The sequence below is a fragment of the Perna viridis genome, chromosome 7, assembly GCF_037379345.1.
Source record: "Perna viridis isolate PV_CMFRI_1.1 ecotype Kerala chromosome 7, ASM3737934v1, whole genome shotgun sequence".
In the NCBI taxonomy this organism is placed as follows: Eukaryota; Metazoa; Mollusca; class Bivalvia; order Mytilida; family Mytilidae; genus Perna; species Perna viridis.
This window is the reverse complement of record NC_142451.1, coordinates 8755908-8769847: the sequence shown is the minus strand read 5'-3', so window position 1 is coordinate 8769847 and position 13940 is coordinate 8755908. Positions and strand designations below refer to the sequence as shown.

The 13940-nt window shown below is 34.7% G+C and overlaps 1 protein-coding gene across 3 annotated transcripts; it reads right to left on the bottom strand.

Moving 5' to 3' along the window:
* Positions 1 to 3248: 3248 nt before the first annotated feature.
* Positions 3249 to 13387, bottom strand: LOC148611202 (uncharacterized). 3 transcript variants are annotated; one of them, XM_088591473.1, is made up of 4 exons: positions 13013 to 13387; positions 10892 to 11028; positions 6469 to 8569; positions 3249 to 4019 (listed from the first exon to the last, which is right to left on the bottom strand). In XM_088591473.1, exons 3-4 carry the CDS (start codon positions 8558 to 8560, stop codon positions 3670 to 3672), a joined length of 2442 nt encoding a protein of 813 aa, XP_088447599.1. In that variant the 5' UTR covers positions 8561 to 8569; positions 10892 to 11028; positions 13013 to 13387; the 3' UTR covers positions 3249 to 3669. The 3 variants fall into 3 exon arrangements, with proteins under 3 accessions (XP_088447599.1, XP_088447600.1, XP_088447598.1); XM_088591474.1 differs by having other exon boundaries at positions 10975 to 11028; XM_088591472.1 differs by lacking the exon at positions 10892 to 11028 and having other exon boundaries at positions 13013 to 13386.
* Between the last annotated feature and the right edge of the window lie 553 nt (positions 13388 to 13940).

The window sequence follows — 13940 nt, the reverse complement described above, 5'->3', positions numbered from 1 at the left end:
AAGTCGATTCTATCAATTCCACTGAGTTTCAATTTATTTGCTATCTTGGGTGACAAATGATCGCTATGTGCCTTCATCAAATAATAAATTTGCTTCAATAATGCCATGTCCTGCACTTACTGGGTTTACGGCTGTCTTCAACATAACACGTCTTGAAGATTGTGAGTGTAGGCTACTGTCCGATTCCTTCGTGTTGTGTTGTATTTTGCCTACGTTCACTTCTACTGTTATCTCAGACGGCTCCTATGTTTTGAAATTTTCTTTGAAAATACTAGTGTGATGACGCTTCTTGCACTTATTACATGTTTTAAAGGATTGGCATTCAACTAAACTATGGCTTCCTAAGCAGTTAAAGCAATAAAGCAAAGGTGATATTTTTTCACGATTGACATTCGGGCATCATAATCTGTAAATTTCGTACAATTTTTAGACGATTCTGGTTCTTTACAATATGCACAACTAAGTTTATATTTAAAATCATTAAAATTTGAGCTGCAGCTGTTGTTATTTCTTTCTATGTGCTTATTGTCGGTGCGGTATCTCGATTTAGCATTAGTCAGGAAGGCAGCTGTTGCTGTAGGCGGCTCACTTTGTTTGAAAGTCTTTCCTTCATCTTTGATGTGCAGTTCGTCAAAAATTGCACGACGTAACTCATTCAAATCTAAATCTGTCAATCTATACTGTCTAGCAATATTTCTACGGATTTCACCCGGTAGTTTGTTGAGAATGATAGGTACAAGAAACGCTCCGTATGTCTCCTCTCTTTGTCCTATGATTCTAAAACTCGAATGAGTATTTCAATTTCATCATAGTAGGTTTTTCATTGATATCGTATACTTTGGTGTTGGAATATCGACCAGGGCTTGCATGTACTTTTGTTTGATTACATGTGATTGTCCGTATCTTTCTCGGAGCAATGAGGTAGCTTAGTTAGCATAGTTAGCGTGTGTGACGTTTTCAAAGTATCGTCATGAAGAAGTGATTTCAAACAATTGAACTTCTGAACATTGCTAAGGCTTGAATTATCGTGAAACGATGATGCATAGGAATAACAAAATGACTGATATTGCATAATATTTCCGTCAAACGTCGGAAGATTCAATTTGGGCAACTTCTTGTATTCATGAACTCTGGTAAAACTTCGTGTTTGTGGATACTCTGGCTCGATCACGGAAGTGGGAATTACATGTATTGTAGTGCGTTTCTGTCTCAGGCTGAATATAGGTATGTTAATATAGGCATCACGAACGTACTTGCGGGTTGAACTTGTGGGGTCGAACCTGTGCGTGCTGTGGGGCATTTACGGTTGAACAAGTGCGGATGGAGCATTTGTTGATTGAGTTAATATAGTCTGATTTTAGATGGGCTGCTGGGATTGTTCTGAAGTAGACTATTGAACTAACTCTACTGCTTTTGTGTTTAGCGAGGAAGTATTGAGAATAATGAGATTCTGAATTTTGCTTATTTTATCATCTAACATATTAGCATGCATATCTGAATCAACGATTTCTCGTCCGCTTCTTCTGAATTCTGTATAATTTCTTGATCTAATGTTTGTACAGTCTCCTGCTTCTTCACTAGATTATTAATGATTCTTGTTAGCTCCTGGGTGTTCACTGATACATTTTCGTCATCACGGATTTCCTGGAATCTGTTCAAAAGTCTTGAAACGACACTTCTTTGGCATGCGCGTGTTAAACGTAGCTTGGATGTCATCCAGGTCACGGCACCAATATCGTAGAATGGTTTGAATCGGACACTATAAACTTGCATATAAATGAACGTCAGGCTGCTTTCATACTTATATTGATTCTGAAAACGTTATGAACGTCACAAGGACATGACGTGAGTACAATGAGCAGAGCCTTCAATCCACGACAATAACAGTGTTACTTCATCGGGGGATGATTCCCAGTTTTAACATCATGGAAGATAAATGAAAAATGTGATTTCCGTCTTTAGCCTAAAGAGCACTGCAAAAGTCTTGAATATGTAGTTTTATTATGATATTTTTAAGAGGTAGTTTCCTTAATATAATACATTGTTGAAAAACTATAACAGATACGAAGAAAGGTTTTATCTTGTTTTGTGGTACGTTATTTAAATAAGCGTGATCTATTTGCATAGAAAAGTATTTATGATATTCTATTAAATTTAAATTAAAATTTGGTGATGGCAACACAGCAGAAGGCTATAATGATTTCATCTGTACGATGTACTTTTTGTAAAGTAGAATAACTAAGGAATCACTCATTGCTGTTTTTTTTCTTTCTCTTTCTGTATGATTGGAGCTATCCCAAATATACAATTACGTCTATTGATGCAAGGTTTATGTATCATATCCTTCCATGGTCTAATTGAATAAAAAAGAGAAATTTTCAATTTTTGGGTAAAAATACTGAATATCAGCAAAAAACTAATAAAGGGTTAACAACAGGAACTCCCACAAAAATTCATAAGTGACATTAGGTGCTCCGGAATGGTAAGCATGCCATGGTCCGCCACTGGCACCTGTCACACTTCAAGTATAATCAAGCTAGAGTCTAGCTATCGGATACGCTGTCGAAACAGAATGAAAATTAAGCCCCCCCCCCCCAAAGAAAAAAAACGGAACATTATTACCTGGTAGACCGCTTATCGTTTGTCGATGCCAGTCATGTTCAGGGAAACAATACAGAAACATAAACGTACAGACGATGGGAAATCTGTGGAAGTAGGAAATGGGAGATGAGGGGAAACTGTGGAAATGGGAAATGGGAAAACAATAAAGACGATAGACAATGAACAAATCGTATAACTCAAATGAATCACATAGAACAAACACATAGACAGAACGAGCAATGCGAAATCAATCCACAAAAAACCCAGAGGTGAACAAAGGTGTTCTGAAAGGGTTAACCCTCCTAGCTGTTTGTATGACAATCACCGTCCTGTTCGTTGAAGGTCAAATCCGGTGAAAGAAGAAGAATATTATTTATCTTAATTGGAAACCGATATTCCGTTTCGGACAATCAGGTTATAAACAATACCGTATAGTTTTTGGATGAAGACCTCATTTTATTAGCGATATGTTCATGTCAAAGTAGCCTTTGTGAAGGCCACAGAGCCATACATACAATGTATGATACGATTTCCATAACAGCAGATGAGTCGAGATTTAACCATATTATCAGTTGAAGGAAATTTGCAAACCTATGTCTGCAGTCAATGTGGACCACGAAAGATAACCCTAGAATAAATAAGATAACTTTGAATTTTTAAATCTTTTATAAAAAAGTTTTTTTTAAAAAAATTTTATTACTCATGTATTCAAATTTAAACTTTTCAATATCTTTCAAATGCGGCGATCTATATTATCATTTCACTGATAATGCTATGCAATACACTAATCATTGATAATGCAAATTGTGCAAATAAAATAATAAATTACAGAATGAATTGTTTGATTTTAATGTACGGAAATAGAAGTTAGGTGCCCATGGATTGGGATTATCAACTTATTTGTTTGTAAACAATCGATGCTAAGTATGGTGCCTTACTTTGTATTATCTCATTTAGCCATTAAACAAAATCGACATGAATGAGGGTTATGATCAACATTAATTCCTTTCTACCTTATTCAGAAGAAAATAACATAATATCGAATGTAAGATTTTGTGTTTTGCCTCATTAAGTATCTTGTGGCAACAATGCCTTTTTGAGTCTCATTATTTCCTTTACAAAGTCACTTTCGATATTCATGTCAATATAATTTAAGTTACAAATTTTCAGTGGAACTTTACAAGGCTCCAGCATTATTGGGATAACACAGTTATAGTCGGATGCATTTGCGTCATCTTCACCATTGGATTTCAAATTAAGTTCCTTCATAATGGCTTGGTCTGCCTCATAGTCGCACCAATTACTGGATACAAAATGTTCGGTTAGGACAAGAATTACCTTGTAACTTCTGCCAATGAAGTCCACAATATTACTGAGAATAGATTTTCCTGGTATGAAGTCCCGGTCCGCTATACAGCCTACATAGAAATATATTTGTTAGTACGTATGTACAGATAGTTACTGATGAAGAATCTTTAGTGTACATTGACGTTATGCAACGCAATCGCGGCACATGAGGTAACGTCGGAATTCGACGTTTGTCTACACTCTTCGTTTCTTGCTTGCTTGCTTATTGAAACACGTGTACAGTATAGCGAAATATACAATATGTTTTTGAAACATCTTGAACATTTCATCAAAAATAGTAATTAAATTAATTATCAGTACTATCGCAGCGTGGAATGCAACCGCAACATATATGCACACACAGTCTGTCTAGAGAGGAAACATTGCAACTTTCTCCTACGATAAGTTAAAACGTACATTGTGATATACACGTATGATGTTACATGTACCAATAGCAGAATTTGGACCTTTCACAACTTAGTATTTCGATTGAAGGAGCTTTCTATCCATCAGAAAATCGAGCTTTCATGAACACCCATTAGAAAGCCGCTCACTGATGAAGATTTTCATTTCTTTGCTCATTCGAGCTTTCCGAAATAAAAAAAAAATATTTATGACTCCCTTTTATTATTTCATTCTATCTATTAGCATTCTGCTTTCAAAAAAAGATGGTACACCTTGATACAAATACATAGTGTTTGGTAGAGATTCCTCATACTTTGTAAGAAATAATTCCAAATCATCTTCGAAATATACAGAAGATGTTTACAAAATGCTGGAAATTTTAATCGACAACATATTTGTCCAGTGTGGTGGACGCGTTTTTCAACAAACGGTCGGCATTCCAATGGGAACAACGTGTGCTCCTTTACTTGCTGACCTATTCCTTCACTCTTATGAGGCTGATTTTATAGCTGAACTGATCCGAAAGAAAGAATATCGTTTAGCTAGATCTTTTGATCTCCGTTTCCTCTATATAAATGACGTGTAATCTTTAAACAATCCTAATTTTGGGGATGTGATACATCGCATCTACCCTAAAGAACTTGAGATAAAGGATACTATAGACTCTGTGAAGTCAGCCTCATATCTTGACCTACACTTCGAAATCGATGGTAAAGGAAAACTTTTGACCAAACTTTACGACAAACATGATGACTTTTCATTCAAAATTGTCAACTTTCCTTTCATCTGTGGCAACATCCCTTCGGCACCTGCGTATGGAGTGTTCATATCACAACTCATACGTTATGCCAGAGCTTGCAGAGACTACGCAGACTTTTTGTATCGCGCTAAAATTCTAACAAATAGACTTCTGTAGCAGACTTATGCTGCTACAAGATTGAAGTCATCACTACATTAGTTTTATGGCTGTGATTATGAACTCGTGGATCGTTATGGTGTATCCATCTGCGCCATGAAAACTGATTTGTTCAAAGTGTCATAGTTTTCCTTTCCTTTTTCGTCTACCCCGGACTTGACTTTTTATGAACAACTCGGCGGGTGTTTCTAGAAAAGCAGAGGACGCTTACCCTACCGGTGCACCTGGTCCATGCTCCCAGTTTTTAGTGGAGTCCGAGTTGCTCATTTGCTTTTCTTACTTTGTATGTATGATTTTATTTACTCTATGTGCTTTGTTGTGTATGTCTGTTTTTCATGTCTGGTCTTTGTCCCTGGATTACATTCTTTTGATTACCACTATAACCTTGGTTCCCTTGATTACTCTATACCTTTTTAAGTTTTCTCAACTCTGTGTTGCGCTTCAGTCATTCCACTCCGATCGAATTCCTCTTAACTAAGAATTTATTCAATTATTTTTGGTTTATTAATATTCTTTCGTTTGTTAATAACACAAAATAAAGATACTTTTAGTCTTTTTTTATCCCATCGATTTCGATTTTTTTTATTTGTTTCAGTTGCATGTTCTATACTTGTAATTGCAGAGAAGAGTTTAAGTGACTGGTTCTTGTTATCTTAAAAGGAAATTATTTCCGTTTTATTTCTCCATTGCCGGTTCGTCGGAAAACGCTCCAAACGTTCAAAAAGTGAAATTTGAACATTTATTTGTTCGAATTTTATCCGTTTTAAACAGTTTAAATCATAAAAAATACAATACGCGTATTCCTAAGTGTATGTACAATTACAAAGTAGTATTATTTCATGGAAGAAATTGCCAATTGATTGTAGAATTGCATTGGAGCATGAAATTTTCTCAACGAACCCGGAAAATATTGACTTCTGACATTTCGCTAGACATTTTCAAAAAGACGTAACTTTTCTGTTTGTACTGAAAATTTTATCAAATGCCGATGTAGAATTGCTGAAAGTATGTACATTTATAGGAAATATTAATCGGAAAAGAATATTGTGTAAATAAGTTCCTACTCCAAAAATAGAATTATATAAATCATCTGAGCATTTTGACAAAAACTTATGTTAAAGGACGTTATGAGATATATAAAGAAATAAAGTACTAATTGTGTTTGTAAAGGAAGATATAAGTTTGTAATATTACAATACCTTTAAAAGCCACATCGTTGTCATCAAACTTGCTTTCTAAGTTTGGTAGCAGGATGTTTGTAACCCAATCAACGTCTTTGTGGCTGTGTGATATAAAGAAATCGTACTCATGGTCTGGTGAACATGGTTGTAGTTGTTCAAATGACAGTCTCAAAGACGGTGTGTGAAATATTTCCAACAGTTCATATTTTGTATCCTTGATTTCTTCTTTTTTGTTAAGTTTTGTTTCAGCAATGCTCAATTGATTAGTACATTCTTGTGAAAGCGACATTCCTTTCCAAATACATATACAGACTTGCAAAATTTCTTTTTCTTGTTTTCTCAACTGAACTTCTTCATTAACAACCTTTTGTAGCAACCCGTTCAGTACTTCATTCTGTTTCACTTGCATGAACTTTATCATAAGGCCATCAAATTTTTCACTATATTTATTTTTCCCGTACGAGAGAACATATAAGAATTCCTTAATAACTTTAAAATCATATTCATGAGAGATCAATGTAATTGTGAACATGCAAAGCACATAGAATGCCATAGTATGAGACTGGTTGGACAAAAGCCAAGATTTCTTTTGCCACTCTATTGCTTCTCGGAATTCACCAAGATCATACAAGCAGGATGCTTTTCTGTACATCCAATGGAAATCTGGTCCATCGCCTAGGCTCATTCCGTAGAAAAGATAATCCAATGCTTCATGAAGGTGAGAATCGTAACGAACGAAATCTGGGCCGTATTTAGAAATCATCGGGAATTTTGCAAGTTTCTGACAAACTTCAGCAAGTTTAACCATATCTTTTTGTGTGCACTGACTTTTGAAGCATTCAATTCCGTCTAGACGTGCTTCCTTTAACAGTTTTAAGGCCAATTGTTTATTGCTTTTCATTGCTATTGTAGACAGCTCTATTTTTACCACCATTCTGCTTGAACGTGCGAACCAATTTCGAGTCTGGTCAATATCAAGACAAAAACTTAGAAACTTATTAGCATCTTCTAAGAGTATTCGTTTTTCTTCAATATTCTGTAAATGGTATGTTTTATTCCAAAGTGATCTTCCATATCGCGTTAAAACTACTGTATCCCGACTACAAAGTTTGTATGCCTTCTCCAACGACAATAATGGTTCACTCAATAATTTCTTGAAATAACTCTTTTTGGATACTTGATAATCACTAATTCGTCTTTCGACAAGTCGTTGGCGCTTTGTAAAGATATGCCCTAGATATGCATACGACCTAGCAACTATTCGTTTCAATTCAATATCATGATAAAAATTGTACTGTGATATACTCCAAAATTTTTCCACAGCCGTCTTGGTAACAATTTCCATCTCACCAACCAACTCGTCATCACTTGATGAAATGTTCTCAAGCGTATCATAGTATTGATTTAATGCTTTTGCATGATAGTAATGCCATATGATATCTAATTGAGATTTAGAGTATATACTGAGAGCAATTTCAAACTTTTGAAGACTTGAACCTTTTCTTGATAGATGCCTGTCATGTTTTCCTTCGTCATTTGCATTTCTAACACTTCTAAGAACCTGCATTTGATGATGAATTCCGCGCTCTAACGTCTTTTTTCTGGTACCCGCGCTCCGTTCCCTTTCAGTTGTTAAAATCTTCGTTAAATCAGTTATTCTATTTTCCAGAGCTTTCTGATTTATAAGTGTTCTTTCTACGAGTATAATATACCCCTGTTCGAGCAAGCAAGCTTGTTTATTTTTGATATCAGATATTAATTTACTTGTCATTATTGCATCAATCTTTTTCCTCCATTTATCAGCATCCTTTGTTCGATCAAGTTCTCTGTATACATGTTCTAAATCAGCCATTGCATTTAAATTTGTATTTGGACTGCTTGCTAACATCTCAAGATCTTTTCTAGCCAAGAAGCGCTCTTTTGGAATCTTCAGTTTCAATATTGCTATGAGATTTCTCTGAACATCGTACACAATAGGATGTTCCTTGTCAAGTAATTTTTGAACAGTTAATATAGCTTCTTGAATAACCTGTAGATCTAGTGCATGCATGACATCAAGATTTAATCCAATCAAGCCTGCTTTAAAGTCAGGTGGCTGATCTGAATCCATGGTATTTATCTTATAATCAAATTTATTGAAAGTTAAACAAAAATAAATATTCAAAAAATGGTTATGGTTTGTCCAACAAATTTATATATTGTATAATGAAATTTGAATAATTACTGTTAAAAAAGGAACAAAGTTGTCTATCGTCAATATTAAAGGAACTTGTCCTTAGTACAATCTTGTTTTGTCATCTAAAAACTTTTTTTCAAAGAACGGTATTGAAAAATCAGCTTTCAGAATTTTACTTTCGTGTAAGACAATAAAGCCTTCATTAACTAGTTTACAAGGGGTCATTGAAGACAATTTGTAACGCAATGAACGTGTAAAACAGAGCAAAAGAACACGACGATTATTCTATAAATTCGTGACGGAGTAATTCAGGGAACCAAGGTTATAGCGGTAATCAAAAGAATGTAATCCAGGGACAAAGACCAGACATGGAAAACAGACATACACACCAAAGAACATTAAGTAACTAAAATCATACATAACAAAAGCAAATGAGCAACTCGGATTCCACTAAAAACTGGGAGCATGGACCAGGTGCACCCGCCGAGTCGTTCATAAAAAGTCAAGTCCGGGGGAGACAAACGAGGAAAGGAAAACTATGACCCGTTGAATAAATCAGTTTTCATGGTGCAGATGGATACACCATAACGATCCACGAGTTCATGATGACGACCATACAACTTCTGTAGTGATGACTTCAATCTTGTAGCAACATAATCCTGTTCCAGAAGCCTATTTGTTAGAGTTCTAGCGCGATATAAAAAGTCTGCGTAGTTTCGGCAAGCTCTGGCATAACGTATGAGTTATGATATGAACACTTTATACGCAGGTGCCGAAGGGATGTTGCCACAGATGAAAGGAAAGTTGACAATTCTGAATGAAAAGTCATCACGTTTGTCGTAAAGTTTGGTCAATAGTTTTCCTAGGTGTAGGTCTAGATATGAGGCTGACTTCACAGTGTCTGTAGTATCCTTTATCTGAAATTCTTTTGAGTAGATGCGATGTATCAAATCCCCAAAATTATGTTTGTTTAAAGATAATACGTCATCTATATAGCGGAAACTGAGATTGGAGGATCTAGCCAAACGATATTCTTTCTATCTGATCAGATCAGCTATAAAGTCAGTCTCATAAGAGTGAAGGAATAGGTCAGCAAGAAGAGTTCGATTGCCACTTTTAATAATTCGAAGGGCATTGTAAACCAATACTTGTACTATTCCCTACATATACACGAAATTTTCTTCATACGAATCTGAAAAATGTACAATATTTTTAAAATTATAACGAATTATTGCGAAGAAGAAGCATGAATGAGTGATTTGCGGGTGACTTGCGATTGGTTACAAGCATGAACAATTACTTTACGAGTAACTTAAAATGAATATTGTGGGAGATTTGGTATGATTGCCAATGAGACAGCCATCCACCAAATGCCAAGCAACGAACAATTTAAACTTCTACAGGTCACGACATGGTCTTCAATGTGAATGATGGGCTAAACTGATACCATAAATCAAGCTGTAAAAGGCCCCAAAATAAATGATGTCAATTTATTCACAAATGACGAACATCGACCTTATCTAAAGAAAACAAGAGTCTCCCAGGAGCCTGAATCGCTCACTTGGTTAATTCTTTGGCTTTTCAATTCTAACAAGAAGTTGTCTGACAATTTTGACTCAAAGAAGACTTTGGAAGGACTTATCATAAGGATCATTTCATCAATTGAAAGTTTCATTCGATCTATTATGCGTAATCATCAAGATATTACTTGAAAACTTCAAAAGACATAATGTTTTGCCTTTCAAGGGCAATAAAAAAAAAACGTTGAAAAGGGATAATAATCCAACTTGGCCTTACAGTTTAAAACGAAATTTTTATTCAGAAAGATGATCTCATTATGCTTAACACATTAATACCGTATCAGAATATGGCTGAACCTAACGGTTTGATAGATATATGAAAGAAAAACTATTGTCCGACCCCTATATTTTTAGTTACAGCAGCCATGTCTTTTTACGGATTAAAATCCCCACGCCAATTCTTTGTAGGATACCCCAAGGAACACTCGTACCAAGTTTGGTTCCAATTGGTCAAGTAATGTCAGAGGAGAAGATTTTTAAAAGAAATAACATTAGATATAGCAACAAAAAAAAAATGAAAAAAAGAAAAAAAGAAAAACATCGAAAAAGGACAATATCTTCAACATGGCTTAACAGGTTAAAACGAAAATTTAACCACAAATAGATCTCATCATGCTGAAAACTTTTGGCAGAATTTGGCTAACCAGCAATTTTGAAGATATATGCGAAGAACTACTGTTTGAACCTTTATGTTCTATTTTTAGTAACGGCGGCCATGTTTTTTGACAGATCAAATCAAATTCCTCTTATCAATTCTACGCAGGTTACCACTATCTGTGAATTCGTAGCTCTTGATCTTTTCTTTCTTCTGATTTTTTCGATCTAAAAAATCACAAAAAATGGTCTTGCAGCTAGGAGACCCCAACATTCATACCTAGTTTGGTTTCAACTGGTCAAGTAGTGTCTGAAGAGAAGAGTTTTGAAGAAAAAACTTCGACCTTCGACCAGGTGAGCATAAACGTAAAACAAATAATAATGAACATGAAAAACAACGACAACCACTGGACTACAGGTTCCTGCTTTGGGACAAGTATATGTTGCGGGGTTGAACATGTTTGTGAGCGCTCAACCCTCCCTCTTACCTGGGGCAGTGGTGTGAAAATAAACTGTAGAAATAAACTGTAGAAATCTGCCGAATTCGGATTTAACTCTCGAGACTGATACAAACAGGACAAACCTGCCTCGAAAGAGTGGAATGCAGTGCATTTGCGATGACAATTCATGATTCATTACGGGTAATTACGACCACTTTACAAAGGTACATATAATATATTGTTAGGAATATAATTGCGTGTACAATGCAAATTGTTACGATTCATGTTTTTCGGATAATTAATGAATGAATTAACGATCGGTCATGAATTTTCAATAGGGTGGCTTTTCCATTTATATACTGTTGTACCCTCTTTCCGATGTATAACTAGTTCCGATGTATTATTAATATCCCTTTTTCTACGGAACTGATTGCACATGCTTGGGTCAGAGGTTAGAGGTTGTCGACACTGAACCTAGCCTGTTTCATGAAAACAACAACAAAGATCAGATTGCCGTATTCCAGGTAATTTTCAAGTTTAAAGCTCAACATAGAACATTTTTTTAAATGTAGAAAATACACACAAAACCAATCAATCGACATTGATTTATCGTCTGCCATTTGCAAAGCTTCCCAAACAACAACCACGTGACCAAATACGTCATGTGTCATACTAAAAAACTATGGTTAGCCAGATTAAGAATAAAATAAAAATGAACATTTTCCGCGGATTTGACAAATTAAAATATCATATTTTAAAATAACATATTTTCCCCTCATCTTAAAACCATTTAAAAATTCATTGGAAATTAATAGATATGCAGTATTTAACAATAGAAAAGTTCACAATGAACAAATTTAAGCTAATTTGGGATATTTTTTATTTACAGATATCTAAAGAAAAATGAAGAAAAACAATATCACCCTGATGGTTTGAAATCAGCCTTTAATGCAGTACAGAATGTATTTTTTTTTTTTTTTTTTTTCGTTGTTGTTGTTGATTTGACTAAAGTTGTTCAAATGTATAAATGATTTAATTTTCTAAGTTAGAATTGATTCAAATGAAAAGTAAGTTGCACGAAAAATGGTATATAAAATACCTATATAAGAATATTTGAATATTTATCAATTGAAAATTAGCAAGTTTCAATAATCTAATGACTGAGATCACCCTACAGCATATCAATTTCAAGTGATCTAAAAAATTCTAAATGATTTCATTTCTTAATCAATTTCAATTAAATAATTATTTGAATAAGAATTGAAATAAGATAAACATCATTTTGAAATAATTTTCCACATATAAATACTTCTCTTTTAGACTAAAAAATATAGTTATTTTTGTCCAGTACTATATTTTTTTCAATAAATCAAATACTGGCATATTTCTATTGTGGAATTGTATTATATCCCATATGGCTCCCCATACTTGTTTAATATCAGCACCGGAAATGCATGGACTTAGGGTAGGACAATAATAATGGCGGATAGTTGACATTTGATTTTCATTCATTGGTGTAATAATTAAATAAAGAATGCACATGACATAATTTGCAGAAGTGGAAAGTAGAATGCCCAAATTTTATTTTTATGAATAACATTAGCGTCGTCTGGTCAAATAGGTAACTCGATCGTAAGAATATCATTTCGACCAACGGATGGGTTTACCCCATTATAAATTGAAGACCCACTTCAGTGGAGAGAATCCTCCCCCTTATGAATCTATACTCTAAGTGATAAACGTGTTAGACAAAGAAAAAAATAAAATCTTACCTAGCTTCCGATTATAATCTTCAGTAAGTTGATGAAATGTTTTATATCATTTTCTCAAAAGTCATGGATCTCACTATTCTATAGGTAGAATTCAGTTTTCAGAAAACACTACTGTTTCCGGTGCTCGCTCATGACGTTAGTTTCACTTTCGATTTAAATCAATACTTATATCAACAGAGAATGTGAACATCCCGGATGGACACTTAAAACAGTTAACTGTGATTCTATGTTTATAAGATTATATATGAATGGAATTCTAAAAAGAATATGCTCATTATGTAAACAACACATCAAACCTCGAATTCCCGGGTTTCTATTCAAAAAATAATACAACAGACCAAATTCTATTTTCGTTTTACTCACTGGACACTGTTTTATGGTCCAAGACTTATGTCATATTATCTATTCCAGTGCACTGTCTCCTATGATACAAAGTAAATAAATAACACTCATCGCAATGTCATTAAAAGTGATAATACAGTTGGCGTATTGATTTTTATTTCAATTGCCCCTACTTAAATCGTAATAGGGGATGATTATAATCATGGTAAAGGAAAATTATTGATCAAACTTTATGACAAACGTGATGACTTTTTATTCAGAATTGTCAACTTTCCCTTCATCTGTGACAACATTCCTTCATCACCTGCGTATGGAGTGTTCATATCACAACACATACGTTATGCCAGAGCTTGCCGAAACTACGCAGACTTTTTGTATCGCACTAGAATTCTAACGAATAGGCTTCTGGAAAAGGGTTATGTTGCTACAAGATTGAAGTCATCACTACAGAAGTTTTATGGTCGTCATCATGAACTCGTGGATCGTTATGGTGTATCCATCTGCGCCACGAAAACAGATTTATTCAACGTGTCATATTTTTCCTTTCCTCCCCCAGAGTTGGCTTTTTATGAGCAACACGGCGGGT